At 43.1% G+C, this 15193-nt stretch overlaps 1 protein-coding gene across 3 annotated transcripts in view; it reads right to left on the bottom strand.

The window, feature by feature from the left end:
• Window positions 1-996: 996 nt before the first annotated feature.
• The window catches only part of nav1b (neuron navigator 1b), a 76840-nt gene continuing 62643 nt past the window's right edge, over window positions 997-15193 (bottom strand). For all 3 annotated transcript variants that reach the window (XM_086199976.1, XM_086199979.1, XM_086199978.1), the window contains exons 13-32: window positions 13629-13802; window positions 13055-13107; window positions 12429-12452; window positions 11917-11994; window positions 9955-10038; window positions 9724-9835; window positions 9491-9612; window positions 8626-8786; window positions 8332-8488; window positions 7722-7920; window positions 6435-6535; window positions 6252-6347; window positions 5616-5784; window positions 3604-3839; window positions 3353-3507; window positions 3212-3283; window positions 2880-3076; window positions 2375-2493; window positions 2023-2220; window positions 997-1926 (exon numbers count right to left, since the gene is read on the bottom strand). In XM_086199976.1, the coding sequence (XP_086056102.1) occupies window positions 1843-1926; window positions 2023-2220; window positions 2375-2493; window positions 2880-3076; window positions 3212-3283; window positions 3353-3507; window positions 3604-3839; window positions 5616-5784; window positions 6252-6347; window positions 6435-6535; window positions 7722-7920; window positions 8332-8488; window positions 8626-8786; window positions 9491-9612; window positions 9724-9835; window positions 9955-10038; window positions 11917-11994; window positions 12429-12452; window positions 13055-13107; window positions 13629-13802 (2591 nt within the window). In that variant the 3' untranslated portion in view covers window positions 997-1842. The remainder of the gene's footprint in view (window positions 1927-2022; window positions 2221-2374; window positions 2494-2879; window positions 3077-3211; window positions 3284-3352; window positions 3508-3603; window positions 3840-5615; window positions 5785-6251; window positions 6348-6434; window positions 6536-7721; window positions 7921-8331; window positions 8489-8625; window positions 8787-9490; window positions 9613-9723; window positions 9836-9954; window positions 10039-11916; window positions 11995-12428; window positions 12453-13054; window positions 13108-13628; window positions 13803-15193) is intronic.

Here is a 15193-nt window from a genome sequence, read left to right as displayed (position 1 = left end):
TAAAAATGTTTTTTTTTCTTATTCTCCGAAGCGACTTCTCACCACAGACGTTAGAATCTGTTACCCTGTCGTGACCCCGAATATGTTCCCAAATACTGTACGACATCAACATGGGCGTACACCACACAAATGTCTCACATGACGTCACTGTCTCTAAGTTGTCTTGGACAACCTAAAAAATATCAGAAAAATCTTCAAAAAGGTATTTTTTTTCTTTCGCGTGAAAACGCTCACTCACGATTCTTCTCTACCCTGAACTCCAAACAGAACCTCTGCTGCCGACCAAAGATGGTTTTTATTCCATCGGTGAGGTGAGGGATGGGTTTAAATTAAAACAATAATGAGTTTAGGAAGGTGAGCGTATGGAAGTGTTTTGGAGTGGAGCTTGGTGGTAAGGCGTCCTAAAGACAGGTGCTGTTAAACGGTTGCTCCACAGCTGTTTTCCATACATTCTTTGTATTTGACTCGATTGATTTAAAGACTCAGGGTTCAGTACATTTGATGTTTGTGGATTCATTTCATGAAAAGTGGCCTCACGTACGTACGGTGAAACAATGATTCTGCGAGGGGAAATGCCGAACTACATTCAAAAACTGAAGGTGTTCATCTTAACTGAAGTATTATATATGCACGTCTAAAATATCTTTTCTCACCAAATCGCCATAGAGTTGAACTATCCTAACGCGATTCGTTTGCAGCCTGCTGACAAAATAAATGGAATTAAAGTCAGTGTTCCTTTTTTTTTCTCCGAGTGTACAATTTCCCCCAAAATCAAGGTTAAGAAAAAAAAAAATATCAATGAGTTAAAAGAAGTATTTACTCAATTTACTTTCATCATAGGGTGTTTGTTGTACTAGCATCCCTGTGGAGTAACAATCTATTCTATATACAGCTCTGATATTACTTTTTTCTTTTTTCAACATAAAGTGCTTGGAACAAAACTTGGTTTTATGGGTTAAAAACTTGCATCTCTAATAAATATATTTAGTTTTATGCAAAAAAAAAAAAAAAAAAAAGAGTATAACAGCAAGTTTCTATCTCCCCAATCAAACGCAACATGAAGAAGGAAGATTATCTATGGGTGTCATTTCTTTGAATATACGATGACGGTTTAAACTGAAGGTTATTCCTGCAATATTTCATCAAAATGGGAAATTAAAAAAAAAAATAAAAGGATGAATAATTGACGGTAAGATGGTGGGAAATGAATCTAAGCTGGGGTGAATCTATCGAGAGCACCAGTACTGAGGTGACGCTGATGTTGTTAAGGCATTGATTGGACTTGTTTCACCTGCTCAGGTCATAAAGTTCAGGATTGCATATGTGTAACATTTGGCTTGAAAGACTAATAGAGTAGATATGTACTGAGGAACGAATAGCATCCGCCATGCTGTCATACTCTTTTCCAAAATTAGTCACCATAATTGAGAGCAGCTCCATTTGACACCACATCCCATGATGCGCTTGATGAGCACAACACGGGACGGAGCGCTGGAAGGAATCACCTGAAGAGTGAGTACTGAGAATGAGTTTCATCATGATCTACTAGCACCGAGCTAAGAGTACTGAAGCGGCTGGACCGGGATCTGAGATGAGGAGAATGTCACCCGGTTCACTACGTAATAAAGTCAGAGAACATTGTTTTTCATTCTATACTCACGAACAGAAAATACTGAGATAAAATGATTTTGGACACGTTTTACCTTCTACTGCAGGAATGACAGTTTAAAAGCCTCCGACAATCATTTCTGACGGTTCATTTGCTCCTGAATGTCTTTACAGCGGAGACGGAATCATGATAAAATCAAAACAAGACTGAAGTGCTAAGTGTGAGCTCTCTGTTCAAAGCTTAGGCAGGCTGGGGTCTTCTTTGTCTGGTGATTCTATGTAATTGGCAGCCTCTTGAAGTTTCAAAAGCATCGCCATCTACAACAAAGACAGAAATCATAACAGTTTAGAGGATTAACACTGATTATGTGGGTAAGAGGAGAGAAAAAGCTCATTACATGCCCCCTCTCTTACTAGTGGATCGGATTCCATGGAGCTGGGGGTAGTCTCCTTGTGAGGCCTGGGCTCGCTGGGCTGACCAGGGCTGCTGGAGCCAATGCTGGGGGGAGGAAGGTGGAACAGCTTTGCCTGGTCCTGCTGAGCAGACGGCCACGGCAGGGTGCCCCTCACCCACTCCACCGGGTCCTCCCATACTGCCTTCTGGCCGTGGACCTGAGGAGTCACAGAATACCAGAGGAGTAAAATTAGAGCGCAGCATTTCCTGTGAAAGAGAAGCCCCAGCACTTCCCCGGGAAGAACCTTGTTGCAAAAGTTAGCTGCAGATGGGTTTAATCAGCCATTTTCTAGGATCTAGCAGGTCTCTTACCTTGATGCCGTCCTTGGCGCCCTCTTGTAAATATGGAATGATAGAATGGTTCCAAAGGTCAATGAACCACGATTGAAACTCATCCACCGTGACTGGACAGGACAGGAAGAAGCACGGGCCTGAGGAGACAGCGGGACGCACAGAGAGTGCTTATAGGAACAGAGGGCCTCATTCATGTAACATTCTTATGTACTAATTTGTTCTTACTCACTTCAGGACTTTTTTAACCCTCAGTTTATTCTTAGAGACAGAAAGCAAAGCCTGATGGCTGTTAGTGACAAGCCTTTGCAAACCAGGGTGATTAAGCCATGAACCATGAAGAGATACACAAAGAGAGTTACAAAGAGCTATGAAGCTCTGCATCCTGCCTGTCAGACTAAACTCAGGGTTTAAAAATCCCAGTCTTTGCAAGAAAATATTTGTGCTTAAGAACATTTAATGAATGAGTTTGCCAGCATTTTCATCCCCAAAAAATACAAGCAGCTGAAGTCTGAGAACCTCTTACCAATGAGAAAGTCTGATGTACTGTGCTTCTCCAGGAAGGTGTGCAGGTGGTACCACAGTTTGGGCACCCAGTCCAACACCCGGATCAGATCCTCGTTGGTCAGGCTCCTCTCATCCTCAGACTCCATCAACTTCCTGTGCAGGTAGCGCACCAGGAAGCCGTTGGCTGGCTCCACATTGTTGGAGAAGGTCACCATCCTAAGAAAAGTAGCAGAAGACGTGAATGATGAAGCAGCTGATGACATATAAACACCGACACACTCACGAGTGATCTGCTCACAGTCACGCTGATCATATTGACCTTCTACTCCCACACTCGCGTCCTGGACTAACCTGAAGCTGAGGTGCAGGCTGTGGTTTGCCGTCATCTTCACTGGCTGGTTGCTCGTTCCAATGATATACGGGCTAAAAGGAGGAAGCTCAAATGTTATCTTCCATATTTCTGCAGCAATTTTACGTCTACGAGGACATTACCATTTGTGATATTTGCAGGTAAGAGCTCCGTTGACGAGTTCACTGATGGAGGCGGGGTCATGAACATCATCCAGAATCACTATCAGCGGTATTTCTGATGTGCTGGTCTCCCGATCGATTTGATTGGCCAAGTTGGAGAGATAAAGCTGCAGATCCTGAGGGCAGTGAAGCAAAGACGAAGTTGACAACATGGCGGACTGGATCATCTCTGTTGTCTGTATTCTTCAGGAACATCAGTTTCATCACGTCACCTTGCATGACTGCCGATGCATGTTGAAAGTGACCACAATGCCGGCGGTGACTTCGCGGGCGCTGCGGTCCACTAGGTACTCAGCCAGCCGGGAAGCCAGGTAAGTCTTTCCCGTCCCGCTCGGTCCAGACAGGATGAGACGGCGATGTTTCAGTAGAAGACTGATGTAGTGTTGCATCATGGGTTTGGGTATGAGGGTCTCAAATACCAGGCTGTCCACACACTTCTCTTTCAAACCTGAACATAGTGAGGGACAAACGAGACAGGAACACATTCCTGCTAATCATCATAAGAGCTGATAATCAAGTGTGGTTTTGACATTGATAAGTGACTTGATGGATAAATAGAGGAGGCTTGAGTAAGAGGGGGGTCATCACACCTCGCAAGTAACTTGGAGACTCGTGCATTTTGCTCTAAAAATAACCGAGCACAGACAGCTTGCGCACGCCCTCCAGCCCGCACGAGTGTAATGTTCCACATTAATGTCTGTGGGACCTGCATGTCTGAAGCTGCTTGACCAGCTGGACTTGGCTGACAACGGGCTACACTGAGATTATGTTACCCACCAGCCCTGCAGCTCTCCTTGCACCAGCTCCACACACTCCAGCGTGCAAAGGTGCTGAAGGACTGCCTATCAAAACCTGAAAACTGGAGGTGCAAAACCCAAATACATCAGCGCCCCAACATTTGACGAGAAAAACTTAAATTAGTGGCGTTTGAGCGTCATCAGCTGCCATGGGAACATTTCAAATGTAACCAAACATCCATCGATCCATTTTCTACTGCTTATCCTGTTGAGGGTCGCGGGGGGTGGGACCTATCCCAGCAGCCTTCAAGCGAGAGGCGGGGTTCACCCTGGACAGGTCACCAGTCCATCGCAGGGCCAACACATAGAGACAGACAACCATTCACACTCACAGTCACACCTACGGTCAATTTAGAGTATCAATCAGCCTCGTCCCCTCTTGATGTCTTTGGACTGTGGGAGGAAGCTGGAGTACCAGAGAGAACCCACACAGGAACAGGGAGAACATGCAGATTCACACAGAAAGATCCTGTGCACGAGCCGGAGCTGGAACCCAGAACTTTCTTGCTGTGAGGCGACAGTGCTGACCACTGCACCACCGTGCCGCCACAATCGAACATCCATTTGATGTTTTGTTTTTTTTAAGTTGTAAAACACATAGCCGTCCATAAGATAAATGAAAAGACAGAAAGACCAACATGCATCAGCTGTGACACGAAGTCAGGCATTAAGCTCCTGAATAATTCGGCTTCTACAACTAAGAGACGCAGCTTTCATTAAATATACTTGTGCTGGCAGAACTGATGACTGGACAGATTCCAATGGCAAAAACAAAGCCCTCAAGACAATTTAGTGGTTAATCAAAACACTTGTCAGATTAAAGCAAATGCTGATTCATTTAGATTATAAAAGTATCTCTTTACTCACTGTGAGCACGACATCGCTGCCATCTAATGTTGTTTATGAATATCAATGCTGAATTCATCATTATTTTATCAAAGTCAAATCAAATGAAATTCATTATAGCTTCTTGATGGCCTAATTTTTTTTACACACTTTGGCATTTTCAGGTAAATTCTTACTATTCTTAAAATCTTTTTTTTTTTTTTTTGCTGATCTCATTGCTTTTCTCGTGTTTTGCATTGAGTGAATTGCAGAGGGGGAAGCAGTTGATTAGTGAGTCAGCAAAAAATGATATAAGTAAAACAATTGCCAACAAGTACATATAAAATAAAATCAATACAAAAATACATAAATTTACCCTCAAAAACATGTAATGTGGAATATATTTATTCATGTCTATTAGGATTAGGATTCCTTGTGTTTAAATGCTTCTAGATGCCGTCACAGTGCAAACTGAATTATCTACAGATGTCAAGATTGACTTCAAATGGGGTTCGCGCCTTGTTAGCAGTCAACTTGTGGGTCCATAAAAGCTTGAGAACGTCTGCTCAATGTCACAGCTCCGGAATCATTTCTCCACGCACCCTTCAGAGCCACTGTGATGCCAGTGGGGCCTCGAGACATGCAGCGGGACGGCTGTGTCTCCGGAGCCTCTCCTCCCAGCACCCTCTTGATGTGGCCCATACTGTAACTGTAGATGGAGTCAGTGGACAGGCCAAGACTAGAGGTTGTGTCCACCTTGGCTATGTAGACCTGGAAGGAAAAAGGCAAATTTACTGAGTTAGGATGCGTTTTTTTTTAAGCTGAAAATATAGTAGAGAATAAAATGAAGTATGAAACAACAGGCACTTGTTATGTTTGACCTTTGTAATAGCAAGAGGTGGCCTCCAATACCAGTCAAATGTGCAAACACAACCTGCACAGTGGAGTCATGAGTTCTTTGGCTTAAAAGGGCTCCTAACATACCAGCAATTGGTTCCAGTGTTTCCAAGATGTCAGATCAGGACAACCTTGTTAATTACCTGCCAAACTGCTGCAGAAACTTCAGACAGCTCAGCTCCAGTCCCCATATGCTATTATATAATCTAAGTTTTCCACTCTTTAAAGTAACAACATGCTAAATTTATTTTGTCAGCTGAAATACTAACGTCACGCTTGATGGCAATTTCAAGTTCAGTTCATGGACAGGTCACAAGGACGGTCAGAGGACGGCGTCTCACCTTGAACGCCTGGCTGACAGCTGAGTCCAGCATGGCCCAGTCCATCCTGCCGTTCACCCTGACAGTGCCGATGAAGAAATCCTGCTGTTTCACCTCCTGTTAAGTGCAACCATTAGGTGATACAGAGATTTACGGCCATGTTTATTGGTGTGAAGTTGGACACCTGATAAACAACATACTTACATCTTTGAAGACATGCAGATCTGCAACACAAACCACCACCCTGACACGGTGATCATCCCTCTGTGAGGACAGGCTGCCAGAATCTGCAGAAAGGACATCTGCTGCAAAGAAAAAGGAAAATCCCAAGAGGATAGAAAGAGATGAGAAGGGTCATATAGCGGGTCTGACACCAGCTCGATGCCATGTTTTAGCCTTCTGGGGCTGGATGGCGACAGCAAACACTAAACAATATGTGAGGTTCACGCTGATACAAGAATTTAAGTTCATAGTCACTGCACTTGAACTTCAGGTGCACTGAGAAGTACACAAGCTGTGATGGGCAAACAGTATTCATGAGGGAGAATATATAGTTGAGCGATACTTCACCCAAAAAGTATAATTTGCCTTTTAAGTACTCACAACTGCTTGTCTTCAACTCACGAAGAAGTTTTTCGCCCTACATCATTACTTCTTTGTGACTCCAGTGATGAGAAATCACAGACAGTGAAAAAGTAATGCACGAGGCAAAAAACTTCTTCGGTCGTTCAAGACAGCTATTTGTGGGTGCTTAAAAGGAAAGATACAATTTTTGGGTGAAATATTGCTCTAAGATTTGTTAAGACTTCAGAATAAAAGCAGGTTTGTTTTTAAAATCTAAACATGTTAAGAAAAAGTGTTGTGTAACTGCCACTAACGTTGTAGATGTACAGTATTTATCATTACATTCACGTGAAAATTACATACGGTTATGTTGATCTTACTTGGAGCTACATTGTACTGTGTCAGGCATCATGCATGCAGCCCATTAATAATCACAAGAATATGAGCATTGCAAATAAACTTAAGACAAGAGTATAAAATGCATGAATGAGAGCAATGTGTGTGAGACATTTTGTTTTCCGCTCTTCTTTACTGATGTTTAGTCACACATTTATAGAATTTGAAGAACGCCTAAATGATGCATTACGGCACTAATTTCATCCTAAAGTACCCACAATACATATCAGCTTCTAAGAGCTCTGGATGTGTTTGTAGTTGCTAATCTAGCCTCAAGCTGCTGCAGTAAATGGCACTGAGGTGTGGCCTCCGCAGGGCGGCAGATTACAAACTTCATCTGACAACATTTTGCTGTGTAGCCAGAGAGCGATTTTACAACTTGTTCTTTTTTTTTTAACATACTGTATGTAGTAGCACTCCCTCCCTAAGACCTGTAAACTGACTTTTACAAGTCAAATTCCACTTGCCCATAATTACTACTTCTAAAGCTAAGTGCTGCTTCTGCTTGACTGAGATTTAATTTATTCGTACCTGAGCTGGTCCCCTCACTCAGCCCTCTGCTGTAGCTTTTGGGCATGTGCATGGCAACTGACTGTCGCGGTGAGGAATTTCCCAGAGCAGTGAGACCTGAGGACTGGGAGATGGAGCTGGAAGGTCCGGGAGATGGACATGGGGACAGACCTGTTGTCTTCAACTGGTCGTTCTCAGCCTTCAGGTTTTCCACAGTCCTCTACAGATGCAAAGCATGGAAGTTTAGCTTTATTTACAAATCTCGCTGAGACTGAAGTCTCTTGCAAGAGATGAGAACATAAGAACATGTGAGAAGGACCACGAGAAGAGGATCATTCACCGATCACAATAAGAATCCCTCGTACACACCAGATACTAGAGGAATCAGGGTGTCAAACCTCATGCTGTGTGCTGCTTAATATTCCAGTAGAAGACAGCATGAATCAGTCAATCAGGAGTTTATCAAAAGAAAGATTTTGAAATATGTTTAGGCATTAAAAAAACAAAAACAAATATTTACGAACCAAAACTGGCATTGTCCTCCCACTCATCACCTTTATTGGGTTCACTTGCTCAGAAACAGGAAGAACTACTCCAGAATTACATACAACAAAAAAGAGAACACACATACCTGCATGTTGGTCATGGTCTCCTGCAGCTGCTCCAGCTGGTGGGCAGAGCTTAGAGCTTCCAAGCGAATGTCTGTTAGCTTACGCTCCTTCTCCCACAGTTCCGACCGCAAGTTGGACACAACCTTCTCATCCGTGCCCTCCGCCCCCTCACAGACACTGAAGACAGTTGACACAAGACAATATTGGAGAGGAGTGGCAGGAGTAGCAAAGATCAGCAGAGTGGCAGCTTGATCGTGGTGAGAAAACACACTGTAATGCATGTTTAAACCGACATTGATTGGGAGAGGATTTACCCGGATGATGTCCCAGAGGATGGAGGGCTAACATCATCATGGTGGACTTTGGGGGAAGATGGTGCAGAGGATTCTGGAGTGGCAATTTCCTCAATATCAGCATATGAGCCTGCTGGCTTGGCGCCCTTCTTGCTAAAAGCTTTGTTGAAGGAGCTGCGCAACTGTTGAGAGGGAAAATAAGACCAATGTGATGAACAAGCAATTCTAAAACGCGGGTATGTTGAGCTGCTCACATGAAACCACACTCAGACGTCTTAAATTATATTAGTTTTCTCTGACATGTCGATTCTGCAACCACAGCATATGATAAACATATGACAGGATGTATATATTTAATTTGTTTTTTCTAATTTTGTAATAAAGTATCTCAGACATTTATGATGAATGAAAACAGAGGCTCCTCCATAAAACCAATAATGCTCATCTGTGTTTATCCACTGGTCACCTGATGTGCCACAGAAGCATTTAACAACATGCAGAAGAATCCAAATACCATTTCATAAGTGAACAATTTAATAGGATACACAACATGCGCCCTTGCACACGGGACGGTTTCCAAGTGTTTCACGTATGACTCATGAAGCGCATGCAGGCTCTAGAAGGAAGAGGCTTATTAACTGTAGCGACAACACTCACCTCAAACACCTAAAATAAAAAGCAGGTCAGCATGAGGGAGAAACCAGAGTCATACTTAATAACAGATTTGGGAAGGGAGATAGGAGAACCAGACACGCATGCAGGAGCGAAAACTAGGACAGTGTTTGGTTACATCTGAATTGAGGGCAACGCTAATCCCGACAAGAACTAATAATCAACTAATGAATCAGAGAAGTCTCTGATACCGTTGTGGTTTGTGTCTCCTCACCCAGCTTTTCTTCTTCTTCTTCTTGGCATCCTGTTCCTTGAGGCTACCCATACTGGAGTGACTGGTGGTGCTGGCGAGGCTCGCGATGCTTTCAGAGGAGTTCTGCCGATTGATCAGAAGTTCTAAATAAAAGAAGAAAAAAAAAAAACTCCAGTAAATAGCAATAAGGAAGATTTTATATGCTGTGTAACCCAGAAATACTTTCTAGGAGACGATTCTTCTTATTCTTTCACCTTTAGGTGTGATGTCTGGATTACTCAGAGCCCCCTGGATGATTTCCTGGGCCTCTGTGTTTTTGGCCTTCAGAACCTCAATGGTTTCTTTCAGCTCCGTGAGTTCCGAATCCTGAAGAGGGAAAACATGGCAGCTTACAGGTGAGTAACTGAACCAGAACTGAACCAAGGAAAGTGGAATGTGTGTCAGTGAGGATTACAGGTTGAAATATCACGTTGTCACCAAGATACCTTCTGTTCGGAGGAGACAGACAGCGTCTGCAGGCGGGCTGTCATCAGTGCTAGACTCTGTTCAAATGCTGCTACCAGATTAGCCTTTGGATGGAGACAGAGAAAGTGGGTGAATAGATATGAATCACAAGCTGCATCCAGCCAGTCTACAGTCTCACAAGAAAATGGCTTCCTCTAACAGTGAAGAGAAACAGGGAGGGGGCAGCATAATGGACAGCTGTGGATGATGTCAGGGTTACAAAGCTCGTGAGGGGAGGCAGCGGTGCAGGAGGGGGACAAACGACGTCAACTGCACGTCACATGACTAACCTCTAGGGCTGGGATGTCTCAGACTATTAGAGCTGACGATTGAGTGTTAATGCTGAGTTTATTTCCTTAAAATAAATCGTCTACCATCGGATGCTGTTGAAAGTACACACCTGGCTCAGATACAATCAAGAAATGTGGTGAGAAATGATAAACCCTCCTTTTAAATTTGGTGCATTTGGCATTTTTTTATGACACATTAGAGACCCTGGCTGATCTCAACTCCACTAATGCTGTCTGAAGGTGTGGTCTGCTATTTACAACACCGGTTTGAGCACAGTTTAAACGATGACATTGCATTTCTGCATCCCACTGAATGTGTATTTGGTCAGGATATATGATACATTAGCCTATAAATCTGATTAATGTTGATGCTATTAGAGAATAACTCCTGTAGTGACTACCAGATAGAGCTGGAGATGGAAACCACGTCCTAATCCGACACCTCGAATATCTTCTGATTACAAGCCAAGTCTGATATCTATATTTGCACTGCAGTGGAATATTTGGTGATGGCAGTATTATATGTGTGAACAAGAAATCAGACTTTAGCTTCATAAGCTATCTAATTAAAACACAAAAGCTGTTTCATTAATGCGACTGAGTTACTGATATAATTAGATTGACATGTCCATAAGAAGAAGTGAAGAGAACAACAGACTGAGTTTGTGGTCATTTTATTTAAGTGGATGCAGATCCATTAAAAAGTCTGTGCTAGACTTGATACTAATCCTTCTGACTGACTTGTGGCATTGCTAATAACATCAATAAGACTTGTTGAGCCTGATTGTTCTCACACCCTACCAACGGAATAATTCACAGCAAGTACAGTCAGAATAGGGACATTAATTCCACTCATAATTAACTGCAGCCCTTCTCAACATGCTTCAAAGAGTCGTGGGTGGAACAGAGACGTGTTACAGCAACTGATCAGCTTGATCTTCACTCTATATCATACATAAGCTGCGAAGCTTTCTGCAAGCAACAGTCCAACAAACCTGGCCTAACTGCTACACCCAGCATCCAGAGGAGCGGGTCAGTGGGAGGCAGGCAGGGGGCAGCAGTAAGTCCAGCAGTCAATACAGCCAAGAGCATAAAAAGAGAGGGACAGTGGTTGTTAGGTGGGGGATTAAACATCTTGTACACACAGTTAGGCTTCATACAATAAGCTCAAAACAAAAGTTAGTCAATCATTCTGCAAAGGCAACAGGAAAAATGTGCAGAGTGGTACTGTAGACCATGTTGACTTGTGTTAGACCAGGAACTGAAGAATAATGGTGTTAATGTAAAGGCTTAGAACAGGTGAGACTACAAAGCAGGCCATTTGTTAGGGAAAGCTACTGACACGTTGAAAGGGAGTGATAGACTCAGGACTGCAAAGCTGGTAGGAGGAAAAAGGGTGATAAAATCCTCAACACTGTAAATAAAACCTGAATAATGCAACAGTGAAGTCGTGATCCATTATAGTCACCCTCACAAAAGAGCCAGGCTTCTATTCTGAGCACCTCTTACATGGGATTTCTGTCACTCAGGAGTTGAATTAAAAACTCCATCACTTAAAGGAATTTGCATTTTGGTTTGGTCACACTTGGATGTAAGATCTGTCACACATCCAAGAGTAATTAGCTGATGAGGAGTGACTGAAACCATACATACGTTAGCAGAAAGCTGCATGGTCAGGTTGGCAACCTTCTCCTGCGATGATTCCAGCTCTCGCCTTAGCTTGCGGATTTGCTGCGGATAAAATGTGAAATGATATGTCAAGCAGTGGGAATTTTTAGTCGGACCTCAGGCAAGAAGCCCAAAGTTATTGATGAGGGTTTCAGTTATAACAATGGAATGTGTTCAAATGTGGTATTTTGATCGGTTAACAGGATTAATACATGAATGACGATGGATTTTCACCACTTTCCTCATGCAATGAGAATTTTTACGAGTTGTGAAAATGTCTTTATTACATGGGAGGAGGCGGTACTGCAGGACAGAGAATATGAGAGAAACTGTAAAAGAAAATGAACCAAGTTATGAGCTTCCATAAATATCTGCAGGAACAGCCGGGACTGAGCGCTGATAAGGCTGTCTGACCAGTTTAGACAGGAAATGATGGCGCCAGATGATGCAGAGAAAAGGCACACTGTTAGTGAAGAGTTATGGCACATGGGCCTTACCTCTCCTTGTATCCTCTCCTCATTCTAAAAGAAGGCATGGCGGAAGCAAATAAATGATAAAAGAAGAACGAGGTAGAGCATTAAGTTAAGGAGCAGCCATAAAAAGGACTTATGCACAGTCACACGGACATCGTAGAAGTTTTACAAGAAGTGCCTTGTAAGCCCATCATGGATGGGTGACATTTGAAAATGGAATATTCCTGATGTCAGACTGAGGACAATGGCGAGACATAAAGACGGAATAGGTGTCGAATACAGGTTTAATCACAGTAACAGGAAATGTCAAGTCATTAAAAAGGCTTTTCAATCAACTCCAAAGGGCTTGATCATTAAACATAGGTAGACATATATAAGAATCTATCTTATAGCAATACTTTTGCCAAAAAGCGTACTTTGCCTTTCACGTACTTAAATATATGTCTAGAGTTCACAAAGACACTTCTGATCCCCTGCATCCCTTCTTTGAGACCCCAGAATGCGGAAAGAGCCAGCCAGGTACATTTAGCATACAGCTAACGCTAAACACTTTTTGAGTGAGGTATCACTTTAAGAAAATGACGCTCTACATTTGAGACAAATAACGGCATTACCAAGAAGTACTGGACTTTAAATGAATATCTACTCACCGAGGAATGGTTGGATGAAGCATTGGATGCCAAAGAGAGAACGGATCCATGCACTGCAAAAAAGATTTGATAAATATTAAAAGAACTTCATGAAGGAAAATCTCATACCTGTTACAATTTCATACTAAGCCAGAAGACACAAGCAAAAAAAAACAAATGAATGTTAAACTCTGTCATTTAAAAAAAAAAAAAAGTGACACGAATAATAGTGCACATAACTGATATGTCTGACCAACTTTGCTGTTGCCTCTTATGAACAGAATCAAAGACTGCTCCCTTCTTATTGGACTGAACCTGCAGTTTACTGTGTTTCAGACGAAAGATTAAAAAGAGCTGCTGAATATCTGAGAGGGGAAGTAGGTTTGATGGCTTTTATTTACATTTGGATGACAGAAACTGCTTTAAAGTCCTGATACAACTCACTTCTCATCTAAACTGGAGGTACCGGACTGAAAACACTTGTCTTTCTGACATTGTGCTCGACAGACTGGGTGCAGCAACAGCACACAGCTTTGTTTCATTTGAGACCCTGTTGTGTGTCTCCCCAGCAGGGAGGTCAGCCAGGGAGGCTCACCATCGTCCCCTGGTTCACGGAAAGACCCCGACCGCATCATGCTTTTAGGCCGCTCAGCCAGGGATATACTGCTGCCCAGTGGGGAAGATCCATAGAGATCACAGGCTGAGTCACCAGGAGGGCCGATGCTGTTGGAGCGCGATATCCTCGGGGAGCCAGTAGAAATTGGGGCAACTATCAAAAAAGGCAGACATTTAGTGAGACAGCGAGTGGTACGGATGAAACTGTGGGATCAGTGCAAAGGAGGCACAGTTGTACTTTGAATCTAAAATGAGTTAGGTTTTAAATTTATCACATAATTCACATGTTAGAAATCCGATTGTGAATAATTTGTTTATGATCTGCAAATGTCACATTATATTTCATCATATTAGGGCTGTCACTTTTTATTGAAATTCAAATGTTGTGGGGGGAGAGGGCGGCGGCGTGGCTCAGAGGTAGAGTGGCCGTCTAGCAACCGAAGGGTCAGTGTTTCAATCCTCACTCCCCCCGGTGACCATGTCCAAGTATCCTTGAGCAAGATACTGAACCCGATTGCTCCTGATGGCCCTGCAACAGACTGGCGACCCGTCCAGGGTGAACCCCGCCTCTCGCCCGTGACTGGCTGGATGGATGCGTGAAAATGGATGGATGGATGCATGTTCGCAGTTTTGTCCATTGCATGCCCTTTGAAATCATTTCTGATGTTGTTGAACCAACCATTCTGAGCCGACAATTGTGGTACCACAGTATCTAAGCTGCGGAGTGTGGCAGTATTTCGGGTTCTACACCACAAATGTCAACTTTGTCAAAGGCAGTGGTCTCAAAGTTGCTCCTCAATAGAAAGTCTGCTCATTAGCAAATGTTAACTTAGCCCGTTAGCACACACAAGCAGAGCAGGGCTACGTGTTTCGGCCTCCGCTGACCCCTCGGCAGACCGTCTTCAGTGCGGTTGCAAGATTCAGCAGCGCAACACCAGATGCTATTCCGCACCTACGACCACAGCAACAACATCCACATCCAGACTCTCCGAGTCACCATTACACAGACATCACCCTGCCGTTATTTACATCAGTATCCGTTACCTGTATTCTGCTTCTCACGTGGTCCTCCAGCCAAGAATATGTCCCGTCATACATCTCAAAGACTAACGTTACTCCCGCTTACGAAAGTCAGACGGACGTAGCTAGCCATCAATGTATCAAGTTCAAACTTTATTTTTTGTAAAAGTGACAGCCCTACGTGATATATTGCTGTGTTACGTTTCACAAGATTTGGATTTACAAGAGGTAATCATGTGAAAGGTCAAGAGAGGGGAAAAAAATGTATGAAAAAACTGTTGCGTCTGTGTCTGGGTTCCAAACAATGTAACCTTGTCTGAGATGAGTCTCATAGGAAGAGAACAACAACATATGCTTTGTATGTCTAACTAGACTCTATGTCATGTTGTTTACTCGTTTTGAGTTTTTCCCCCATGAATGTAACAAGACACCAAGATACAGGAAGTGTGCCAGGCATTGAAGCCAATTTTACATAGTGGCCAAACTGTGTCATTACAGCTACTTTATCTGTCACGTGACACACGA

The sequence above is a fragment of the Aulostomus chinensis genome, chromosome 3 (genome assembly GCF_037954235.1).
Source record: "Aulostomus chinensis isolate RoL2024-O1b breed Wild chromosome 3, RoL_Achi_v1.0, whole genome shotgun sequence".
NCBI classification, from domain to species: Eukaryota; Metazoa; Chordata; class Actinopteri; order Syngnathiformes; family Aulostomidae; genus Aulostomus; species Aulostomus chinensis.
The sequence above is the reverse complement of the archived record's forward strand: the minus strand, read 5'-3'. Positions and strand labels throughout refer to the sequence as shown.